Source organism: Balaenoptera musculus, chromosome 9 (assembly GCF_009873245.2).
Source record: "Balaenoptera musculus isolate JJ_BM4_2016_0621 chromosome 9, mBalMus1.pri.v3, whole genome shotgun sequence".
NCBI classification, from domain to species: Eukaryota; Metazoa; Chordata; class Mammalia; order Artiodactyla; family Balaenopteridae; genus Balaenoptera; species Balaenoptera musculus.
The window spans coordinates 90,001,221-90,013,263 of NC_045793.1; the positions used below are offsets into that span (position 1 = coordinate 90,001,221).

Here is a 12,043-nt window from a genome sequence, read left to right on the forward strand (position 1 = left end):
GGATTTCTGTCTGTCTTGTTCACTGCTGTGCCCCAGTGCCCAGAACAGCAGCACATCCCATGAATGAATGAATGACGATCCCTTTTGGCATCTTCATGAGACAAACAGAAGCAGGGGCCACGGGGCCTCCACAGTCACCCCCTGACCCAGCAGTTGGGTGGGATCTTCTTGCCACTGCTCTGCTCTTGACTTCCCCACCTGTCACCCCAGCTGGTAGCACCACCGCCGGGCCTCTGACAGTCTCCCTGGGACAGGTTTGACCTTTTCTCTCCTCCGAGGAGAAGGAAGGGTCATTTGCTACAGAGCATCAGGCAAGAAGATCAGCTCGTGCCCAGCACACGACTTGCTCTTTCATGCTCATTCTACCAGAAACGAAAACGTTAGAGCTGGAAGCGGCGGCGGAAGTCATCTCTCGTGGAAGAAACGAGGAAACCAAACACTGAGACATTTAGCAAGTAGCCCCAAGTCACAGAGCTGGCTGCTAGGAGGGGCAGGAGACCTGGCCTCTCAACAGAGCTCTTTTTACGGCACTTTCTAGGAGCCTCTATGCCTGTGCAGGTCAGAAAGTCTCAGAAGCCTGGATTCTCTTTCTATGTATTATAAACACAAAACACACCTAGAGTTTACACACAGACGCAGGTTATACATATATATGCAGCTATGTAAATGACATATACGTATATACATATTCGTAAGTGATATTAGGATATATATAACTATTCTATAGTCCCAAATACATTTACTAGAGAGCTTAGATAAGCTCATCTCCTTTTATTTTATACCTGTTTATTACAGAATGGTGATAACTGCGGGACTGTGGTAAAATAAGAAATCCTGAGCGTGAGAAAGGGGAAGCGCGTAATTTGCAAAAGCGTATTTGATATTATAATTGCTTTGATTTTTTTTTTTTTTTTAGGCACAATATTTAATGTGCTTTGAAATTTAACAGTAAAGAAGGGCATTTGGATTTTACGTTCAACAAAAAAAGAGGAGAGTTTAAACCAAAAGACTGGGAACTACTGTTCTGGAACTCAGAGCATATGACAACTTTGGAAATTGGCTGGTCCAACGCCCCGTGTGAAGAGAGGAAACCTCCGCTCAGAGAGGTTAAGTCACTTCCTGTCTCAGGTCAGTAGCTGTTTATTTGCTATAGGGGAGCAGCCTCGTGGAGGTTATCTGTTGTAAGTCCACACAGCACCTGCACTGAAGGAGACCAGCATTTGCTGTGGAACAGCTGAAGGGAATTTCTCACTTCAAGGATGTAAAGATACAGAGGGAAAGTGAGTTCCCAAACAGGCCTGGCTTTTTTTTAACAAGGATGATTCTTGGAAGAGGAGAAGCTGAACCTGTGGCTTTGCTACACGCATTTCTTGGGGGCAGCAGCCCAGTGGTCCCACACGGGACCCACCCCTCCTGTGTGTCCATACAGGGAGACTCCGCCGCGCCCTCTCTCAGGGGGACCCAATGGCAGGTTGTGAGGCTGCAGGAGGGACTGCTCGAGCCACCACTGCCCCTCCCCTTCGTCATCTGCAGAGGCCACCACCTATCTACCTAAACAATGGGAGGCTTTCTCTCTGGTGTCCCGGCAGGAGTGAGGGTGTCGGCAGAAGGACTGCAGCTCCTAAGACAGGCAGCCTGGGAGCAGAGGTAAAGCCCCGGGAGGAATTCACCCATGGCCTTGGGCTAAGACAGACCCAGGGCCAGACCACAGGGGACGGTGCCTCCCTGACGTCGGACACTGGCCGCTGCAGGAGTCCACTTACCGCAGTGGGACTGGAAGACCTGCGGCTTGACGACCTGGTTACAGGCACTGCACACCACGAGGTAGAAGTCGTCGTGTGCTGGGTAGTGGCCAAACAAGTGCATATCTGTGGGGGAAAGGAAAACAGGTTGTTTTGAAAAAGCAACCACGTCTCAGAAGGTGGACGGTTTCTTCTTGGCATTTCCTCGAGGACAGTTTTTCAAACAAGACGCGCAGAAAGCCAATCATCTTTACGAAAGGGAACGCAGTTTGTCCTAATGCAGCTCCCTACTCTCAGGGAAGCCCGTGCCTCAGAGAACCCCTCTTTATTTTCCTTGCAAACAGGCGGCTACCCCTGTTGGTTTGGTCAGCGGGGTTGGGCTGCCTGGAATCACATGCTATGGGGAGTGACCCTGTTCTGAAAGAGGGCCCCAGGGTTAGCTGGGACCCTACGAGGCTCTAGTCATTTTAGGATGTGGGAGCTCCTCCAAACCCATTTCAGCGTAGGCAGAGCCCTCCCAGGTGAGTGACGGGGCGAGAAAGCCTGGAGAGAGAGAGGAGTCATCCTGGTCTCGTCAGCTGCCTGGGTTCCCCATCACCTGTGGGAGACTCCAGGGTAAAAGGAAGTGTCCAGACAAGTGGCTTGTTGGCTGCCATCATTATCCATTCTTTACGTGGCAAAGATTTACTGAGTGCCTAAGTGTGCCGGGCACTGACTGTGCTGGGTTCCAGGGATAACTGGTGAATAAGAGCGAGTGCCCTGCTCTGCTGGAGCAGAAAAGAGAAGAATTAACCAGAACCACACAAGTCATCACTTGGTTGTAACAGTGGTACCTCCTAAGGAGGAGATGTACAGGGTCCCACGAGAGTGTGTGGTAGGTAGACCTAACCTTGTCTGAGGCATTGGAGAGGCTTCCCTGAGGAGGGGTTAGAGAAAGAAAAGGCCAGGGGAGGGAGAGCAAAGTTCCAGCTCTGCCGAGGAAGGAGATTCTGTGTGTCAGCAGAACCTCTTGGCTGGAAGAGAAGAACAAGGGGGGAGCCCAGAAGGTGTAAGCCTTGTGGACCAAGGTAGAGATTTTGAACCTGACTTTAAGATCAGTGGGAAGCTACTGAAGGTTTTTAAGCAAAGAAGTGACAGAGTCAGATGGACACTGTTAGAAGATCAGTTATGTGGCCTACGAGAGACAATCGCATAGGTCCACACAAAAACCTGCCCACGCATGTTCACTGTAGCATTATTCGTAACAGCCCAAGGGTGGAAGCAAGCCAGATACCCATCAACTGCTGAACACATAAATGAAATGTGATATATCCATACAATGGGATATTATTTGGCCATAAAAAGGAGTGAAGTACTGATACCTGCTGCAACATGGATGAACCTTGAAAACATATGCTAAGTGTAAGGAGCCAGTCACAAAAGCCCACATATTATATGATTCCATTTATATGAACTGTCCAGAACAGGCAAAACTAGAGAGACAGAAAGCAGATTAGTGCTTGCCTTGGGCTGGGGGGGCCCTGGAGGGAACTGTCGGACAATTGCTAAAGGCTACGGGTTTCTTTTGGGGGTGATAATAATGTTCTAAGATTGATAGCGGTGATGGCTGCACAACGCTGTGAGCATACTACAAACCACCGAACTGCATGCTTTATACAGGTGAATTGTATATGTGAATTATGTCTCAGGAAAGCTGTGTGTGTGTAGGGGGATTCGGAGTTCATACCTCCTCGCCCACCGTGGGGTGGAGGGCACTCTGCCGGCCTCTCCTTAGCTGACTGGCTCCAGGGCCACTGCGAGCAGGGCGGACAGAGGAAATAAAAGACACGTTCTGCATGAAAGTCTTTGCGTCACAGAGCTGAGCTTCCTCTCCCCAGCCCCCCACGCCCTCGTTTTTTTAGACTCAACCTGTGTCTTTACTGAAAACCACCAGGCGCACGATGGTTCTCCCAGCTGCAGGGCGAGGCCACAGGGAAGCCGAGTTCCTCCTGATTCAGGGACGGCTCATTTATAAGCCAACACAGGCTTCCAGTGCAGCCCCGACGCTTAGAGGGAAATGGAACCGACACACTTGTCACGCGGCCGGGAGCCAAGACCCCCGCCCCAGAGGAGGCTAGACTGGAAGGGTGAGAAGGGCCCCCGTTGCTGGGTCCCCTCCACGTGCGCGGGACCCGCGCGCCTGCGGCGGGATGCGGGCCAGACCTCGGCACGGGCGCACTGAGCCTCGGCATCTCTGTGGCTCTGGTCGCAGCCCATCATTTCCCCTCCAGGACTTGCCTCTGTTTCCACTCTGACTAAGACGTTACTGGAGGGGAGCGTTATTAGTCAGTGCCTGGTAGGCGGAGGCCTGTGGAAAGAGAGGCTGAGAGAGAACCCAGCTGTGACAAAGGCCTGCGGCGTGGGGAGGCCCAGGCCGGGCCCACCCAGTGTGTCCGGGGCCCTCGCTTCACAGCCTCCCAGCGCGCAGAGGATGCACCCGGTCCCACATTGCTGACACCACTCCCCCTTTACATTTTATTTACAGATTATTTTTATAATATATAGCCTTTTTTTAAAAAAAAAATAACAAAAGTGATCCATGTTCTTTGAGGATACATATGAAAAATACAGAAAAGCCAGAAGAAATTTAAAAAAAAAAATCACTGGCAATCTTTATTAACACTTTGCATCTCATTTAGATTTAGTCACATTTTCTATCCAGGAACATGTGAAACCAGGAGCTGGCAAGGGCTAAGACATTTATTTATTCAACAGCATTTCCTGAGCTGCCTTCCAGCCTTTCTGCAATAGATCAGGCTATAAAGGCATGAAAGAAATGCATTAATTAAAAAAACAAAAAAGCGCATTCACAAAAGTTTCTTGAGCACCTACTCTGCGCCAGAAGCTCTGTGGAGTATGGGAGGCTGAGAGCTGGGGGCGAGGAACGCACCTCTGCCCCTTTGTCGTGCGCGCCTGATGACGTGCCCAAGGCCTGTCAGGCCTCCAGCTGCTGTCCCATTTCAGGATTCCTCCAGGAACCTGTAGACCTCGCCCCCTACACGCAGCTCTAGGTCAAGAGTTGAAGGTGAAGGTTAGGCTGGTCGGAGACTGGCCACCCTGGGGGTGTCCTACTCCAGGCCCTTCACTCCACTGGGACTCTTCTTGGTTTCCTCCAGGGCAGTTTCAATCATGCACACGTCTGCTCAGAGCGTGTCTCCTGTGGAAACTGAGAGGACCTGCTGGCCTACTTGATTATTCCTCAGTGATCAGACCTTAGAATCTCCTCGACAGGCTGCCCAGGCTCTGGGAGAGTCTGGCAGATGTGGAGCAAGATAAGGGCAGCTGGCTTCTCAGAAGAACCACCACTTCCCAGGGCCAGGCCATCTCGGTCCATGTGCTGTCTGCTTGGGTATGAGGAAGGAAGGCCAGGGAGAATTGGAAACTACTATGTCTGGCATCATGCTAGGCATCCTATTATTAATTCTCCCTCCCTCTCTCTCAATTTACCACCCAAATAGAGCTTGCAGCTCACAGTTAAAAACAGGAGTGTGTTGACGTGGGTTTGTACCAGCTTCCGAGAGCCAACTGTGCAAGTCTCCCAACTCGTTCAGTGAGATCAAGGTGGTAGCTGAAATCAGCCCTGGTGAGAGTATTTGCACCACGGAAATGGGCACTACAAATCTTGTCTTTTCTTTGGAAAGCCGCGTTGTTAAACATTTACCGGTGCACCACTGAACAAAGATGGGAAGAAAAGGGAAAAGTGAAACCACCTGTAATGACACCACCTTGGGATAACCACTGTTGGCATGTTAATATATATCCTTCTAGACTTCGTTATCTCATAACATTATCTTAGTTAATCCTCATAACTAACCCACAAAGTTGCCATCATCCCACTTTCCAGGCAAGGAAACAAAGGTAAGAGATCCCAAGGCAGTGATCTTTAAAGTAGGATGAGATTCCTACTCTACAGCCCACGCTCCCATCTCAGCAAAAGGCCACGTGTTTCATAAGAGCAAGATCCCATTTCCAAGATGAAGAAACCCGTTTGGAGCGCTTGCATGGATGACTAACACGTTCCGAGGGAGCCGCTGGCGTTTGCACAGGCCTGGGGTCAGAAGGAGGGATTTACAGCACAGTGTCCTTTGCTGTGCAACTTCAGGGAAGGTGCCTAACCTTTCTGAGTGTCAGTTTCCTCTTCCATAAGACGGGGCTCACAGTTCTTGCCTCATGGGGTTGCTGTGAAGGCTCATAAAAGCTGCCTGGCTTTGTATTTTCTTCCTCCAGGGATTTGGAAGAAAGTGTGGAAAAAGCTTTAATCAAGGTCTTCTCCCCTATTTTTCAAAACTAACTTGTTCTCACTCCAGTGGGAGAGTTGCTCCAGCCAGCACATTCTTTGACTCTCCTGCGTAACCGCTCACAGCCAGCCTCCTGGGGAACCTCAGTGCTCCCTCCAACCTGCAGAATTTCCTGTGTGCGCAGGTACACCATCGCGCGCTGTGTGGACAGATGAGGGGTGAGAGCCACTGGGAGGACACTCTCTAGGCTGTGGTCAGGCCCCGAGAAAACGTGCATAAAGGTGATGGGACTGTGCCCATCACTCTGTTCATCCATCTCCCAAACAGACAAAGCCACGCCGGTCTGTTTTGCCCCATTTTGCCCCCGCAAATGAATCAACTGTTGATCAGACAGATCAGATAGTACCACCATGGCACTGTCACACAGGTGACCTTAGTCCTCCTCCTGGCCTGATCATGGGCAGGGTGAGAGCAAGCTCCATAGCTCCATTTTGCAGATGGGGAAACAGAGATACTCCTGCTTGTAGGTCAGTATTTTTTGTTTTTGTTTTTTTTAACCCCAACTCACTATACACAAATACATACCTATTTTATCTATCTATCTATGTATCTATCTATCTACCTATCTATCCACTCATCCATCTATCCATCATCTATCGCTGGAACATGTACGTTACACTCTGATATGTTCTGGTCTACTCATTTCTTTTTATTTTATTCTGTTCTATTTCATTTAAAAAAATGCTCACTGAGATCTTTTTTTTTATTTTATTATTATTTATTTTATTTATTTATTTTTGGCTGCGTTGGGTCTTTGTTGCTGTGCGCTGGCTTTCTCTAGTTGCAGTGAGCGGAGGCTACTCTTTGTTGCGGTGCACGGGCTTCTCATTGCGGTGGCTTCTCTTGTTGCAGAGCACGGGCTCTAGGCGTCGGACTTCAGGAGTTGTGGCTCGTGGGCTCTAGAGCACAGGCTCAGTAGTTGTGGCATACGGGCTTCGTTGCTCTGCGGCGTGTGGGATCTTCCCGGACCAGGGCTTGAACCCGTGTCCCCTGCATTGGCAGGCGGATTCTTAACCACTGCGCCACCAGGGAAGCCCAGCTCATTGAGATCTTGAAATTAAATTCTTGACCCTTTAATGGGTCACAACTCAAAGTGTGAAAAACACTCTTCAAGGCAATCCACTGAGTTAGAGGCTGAGCTGAGCCTGAGAGTTAACTGGGCATTTACAGAGGTTGGAGCTGGTCCTTAGGAGTCGCCTGGGAGTCTGAAGCCATGAATTTGTGCCAATTATAAGCTGGAGTGTGCCGTGCCAGCTCACAGGAGCTGACTGTATCTCTTCCTAACTCTGCATTCAGTGAGGCATGTCGGTGGCCTGAATCAGCCAAGGTGGGAGTATTTACACCATGGTAATCAGCATCCACTACAAACCAGGGCTGCTTCTCTTGGAGAGCTAGCTGTGAAAATATTTACCAGCACACCACTGACTAGCACCCACCATCACTCCTCCCTGGATCAATTTCCTTAGTTATAGAAATGGAGAAAATTATATCTGTCATCTACCACACTGGATGCAGAAAGGCTTCTGTGAACTTGGGAGGAAATCATTATGTTAATCTAAAATTATGGTAATGATATTGATCATTAACCCAAAAACATACGCACAACAGAGCCAGGTAAACATATTGATCACTTTCTGTATCAAACGAGCACAAAAAAGCTGCCACTTGTCCAGCTCTGGTGGTGAGAAGGGGACTGGGGGAGGGGGAGGGGGAGTGGGAATGCTGGAGTAGAGAATTAAGTTCTCTTCAACGTCTGTCAATTTAATGCTTACTCTTTAAGGGCTATTCATGGAGATTATTCACACATTAGGCTCAGAGTATTAAATTAATGCTGCTTATACATGGATCACACACAGGCTATTCTCAGTGCCCCTATTTAAAGCAGGCAGTTCTTTACTTCTTCTCTTCCTTTACTTCTGGTGGAAGTCTCATCTGCAGCAGAGTCAGTCGTCAATGGCATTCATGTTATCCACTTCGTCTGGCATCCTAGGCCTGCCTCCCCATAGCACTTAGGTTCCCGCAGGGCTAGTCTGGCTCTCACAGCTTCAACTCCCCTGAACACCTCCCTCCCACACCCCTCTGCCCCTCTCCTCTCTCAGATGGCAGAGGAGGGATGGAGGGGACAGAACCCAGCTGGGGTGGAAGAAGAGACAAAGTTTAGGACACCAGAATGGTTCCTACGAAGGTAAAATAATAACTCTGTGGGACTTCCCTGGTGGCGCAGTGGTTAAGAATCTGCCTGCCAATGCAGGGGACACGGGTTCGAGCCCTGGTCTGGGAAGATCCCTTAGATGCCGCAGAGCAACTAAGTCCATGCGCCACAACTACTGAGCCTGCGCTCTAGAGCCCACGAGCCACAACTACTGAGCCTGCGCGCCACAACTACTGAAGCCTGCGGTCCTACAGCTGGTGCTCCGCAACAAGAGAAGACACCACAATGAGAAGCCCGCGCACCGCAACGAAGAGTAGCCCCCACTCGCCGCAACTAGAGATCTTGAAATTAACTTCTAGTCCGCGCACAGCAATGAAGACCCAACGCAGCCAAAAATAAACAATAAATAAATATATAAATTTATTTTTTAAAAAAAGAATAATAACTCTGATTTTCTGGTGTAGTTGATAACCTGCTTCTTAAGTCAATACTGAAAAAGAAATTGGCAGAATGGGAGCAGCATTTTATAAACAGCTTTCCGAGGGGAACACTTCCGACAAGGAAAGTCGTGAGTGTATTAACTTTCCTTTATATCCAGTATTCACTTCGAGAAAATGGCTGAAGTAAAGGAAAAGGCAGGGTGACGTGTCCAATTTGCTATTTGTACAGGAGTCGTTTCTAAGAATGGGAAGACAGCTGGTTTTGTGGCTTCAGGATCACACTAGATTCTGCGCACTTTTGCATTTGCCCCTGGACACATTCCAAAGCTCAAGACTTGGGCATTACGAAGCAACAACTGGTGAGAGCTCAAAAGATGAAAACCTTAAGAAAGAGTGATTCCTTCCCTTTGCAAATGGGAATGCCAAGTCAAGCACAGGCTGCACAGAGAAGCAGCTAGAAGCAGACTAGCTTGAAGGCTGGGGGACAGCTTATCAGCAATCGGTGATGCCTGTGCTCGCTACAGAAGACCCCGCAGCGGGAAAAGGAGGACAGCAAAGCAGACAACTTTGAATGTTAGTTTCTTGGGGAAAAAAAAAAAAAAAAAAAAGCCCCAGAAAACAGACTCAAGTTTCCCCCAAAGTCTTTTCTGGGGTTGTGAAACCACCCCGGTTGCTATAGGAATTATGAAAATATCAAGATAGCATATGCCTCTAGTATAACAACGGTTTCATATACTTTTAAAATTAGGCTTCCCTTCTGAATGGACTCTAAAAAAACAATATAATGACAAACATTGAGTTTATGTGATTTCAACACACCGAGCCGTCTCCAGGAAGGTAAACGTGAGCCTCTGCCCGTGGTGGGTAACGGATCCACAGACCTTGGTGGGACCTACGGATGTGACAACCCTGTGATGATGGCTGGAGAGCGGGTGCCAATGGACTTCCTTGGAAAACCACCAAAAGGATGAGCTGGGCAGGCAGTGGCTTTGATGTGAGGGCTTCCACTTACATAAACTCAGACAGGAGATTATTGGCAACAACAGTAACCCTGGTTCAAGGACACACACGGCTGCCTCCAAGCATGGATTCACATCTGGACACGGCTGCCACTCAGTAGAAGCACCTTTCACACTGGGAGAGGCTGGTCCTAAAGGCCTCCCTTTCTCCCATTAATCTTAATACACTCATTATACAGTTTTTATTAATGTGTCTTTTCTCTCTGCTAGTGGAATTTTCAGCTCTATTTTAATCACTTATGTCAAATGCAAAGCATGAGGCGGGGTGCGGAACCTTCCTCCTTTGCTCTGATGGCGCGATTCTATGTGTCCCCCAACTCCCAAATCTCCTTAAAGTCACAGAACAAACCAATCTGGGGTCTTCAAAGCAATGACCTCAGACCTGACACCTCCCATTCCCCCAGCAGAATGCTGAACTCCCCTCGAGGAAAATTCAAAAAGAAAAAAATGTGGTCACTTTCCGTTTTTCAGATCTCTGAAAACCCGGGGCCTGACTGTGAGGGCTTCATGGAATCTGGAAACGGAGAGGGAAGCAGGAGGATTAGAAAAGCAGGCAGCAAGCGGCGCGGGCGAGCTCGCCAGCATCAGCGAGGGCTGGCAGCAGGCACAGGGCCTTGCTTCTCGTATAAACCACGGACTCAGAAGCCCCGGCGTCTTCCAGCGGAGGCTGGGCCACAAGGCGCTCCCTCGCCAGGCTGCAGCCAGGAGCGAGGCCTGGAGCAGGTGGGCGCTCCCCACTCTGCCGCCGGAACCGTCCCCTCGCACCTCCAACCCGCCCACAAACCCCACGTCAGACAGCCCATCCCCCTGCCGCAGGAGACGGGCCTCTACAGACGGGCACCCACGGTGTACGGAGGCCCCGGGGGCGTCCCCCGGGCCAGCCCCTCCCCCTCTCACACCCCGCAGCACAACGAAGGAAGAGAGACGGAGCCGGCTGGACCGGGAGGTGATCGGAACCTGGAGTTTAGAACAAAAACTATGAGAGGTGGGCCTTGAGAAATGCAGCGCCTGAGAGCTGGGCTCCGGACTCAGGCAGCCGGGAGTTCAAATCCTGCCTCTGTCCTTTGGCACCATAACCCCCTCTAAGCTTCTGTTTTCTCATCTGGGATTAAACGACGACGTGTTTGTGAAGGGGCTGGCACACGGGAAGGATGTGAAGAATACAGCACGTTATTATCTACGACTTTCTGCCTCTCCAACTCACCAGTCAACTCCTCTGGGAAGCCTCCTTTTAAGGAACCCGGAGAGGAGGTGGGTTCTCCCTCCTCCTCTCCCTCCCGGCCCACCCTCAGCTTTGTGACCAGAGCTTTCCTAGGGCTGCACTGGAGTCACCGGTTTACACCCCTCTCACCACACTGGGATCTTCCTGCAGACAGGAGTCATGACTTGGTGCCCTTTACATGTCCACAGCCAATCAGCCTGGAGTCATGACTTAGTGCCCTTTACATGGCCACAGCCAATCAGCCCGGCGCATAGTGGCCGCTTAATAAACGTTAGTAAGCTAACTAGGCTGAAGTTCCCAGGAAGTTGATTTATATCCCACGTTCCTTTATTTTCTCTTCTGTTAAAGGGGCAAGTTGTAGATGACAAAACATTGCCCTAATATCTATGTTGCTGACTAAGATCACAAGGTCAATGATTCTATCTGTCTGTTCATTCTGGGTGGGAGCTCCTTGGAAGACAAGCGCTACGTGAAGCTACGAAGGAGGTGTGCTCGGGCGGCCACTGTCGTGCACACGCGGTGGATTCCTGACCCCAGCGTGCCAGGCTCGTGAAGGCTGGCTGCTTCCTCCCCGGCAAACATAGCTACTCCCCACCCCCGCCCGACCCAGAGCCAGTGCTTGGGGTGGGCTTAGGGGGGCTTCCGGGATGCTCCCTCTGGTCCCATTTTCTGTTTCCTCACCCTGGGGCTGCAGTGGGTCTTGTACATCATCAGGACGGTGGGTGATGCAGGGCCTGGAAGATCCAGACTCCTCCCACCCCTTCCTGTTTCAGCTCTGGACCAGCATAGCAGCCAGGCTGAGCCCCAGGCACACTGAGCCATCTCAGCCCAATCCGACAGAGGGTCTGACTGGCTGCTGGGCAGTGATGACCCTGGTAGCCAAGAGAATCATTCTGTAAAGGGCTCCCCTTTGCCTATGTCTGGCTTAGGCAACAATGCCAACAAACTGCCCCTAAAAATATTCCCAGGGTGTCGGCCCAGCCCCGGTTCTCTCTCTCAAGCACCTGCAGGGACACCCAGGCTCCTCCCCTGTCCGGCAGACACATCCCTGTCCATCATTCCAGCCTGGCGGGCTGGTGGCTTCTGGCCTGACATCCCCACCTCTGGCCGGCAGGACAGACGAGGAACACG

At 50.4% G+C, this 12,043-nt stretch overlaps 1 protein-coding gene across 4 annotated transcripts in view; it reads right to left on the minus strand.

The window, feature by feature from the left end:
• ATXN7L1 (ataxin 7 like 1) overlaps positions 1-12,043 on the minus strand; it is a 233,906-nt gene that overhangs the window by 147,216 nt on the left and 74,647 nt on the right. For all 4 annotated transcript variants that reach the window (XM_036863172.1, XM_036863170.1, XM_036863171.1 and 1 more), the window contains one exon: positions 1,764-1,868. In XM_036863172.1, coding sequence (XP_036719067.1) covers positions 1,764-1,868 — 105 coding nt within the window. The remainder of the gene's footprint in view (positions 1-1,763; positions 1,869-12,043) is intronic.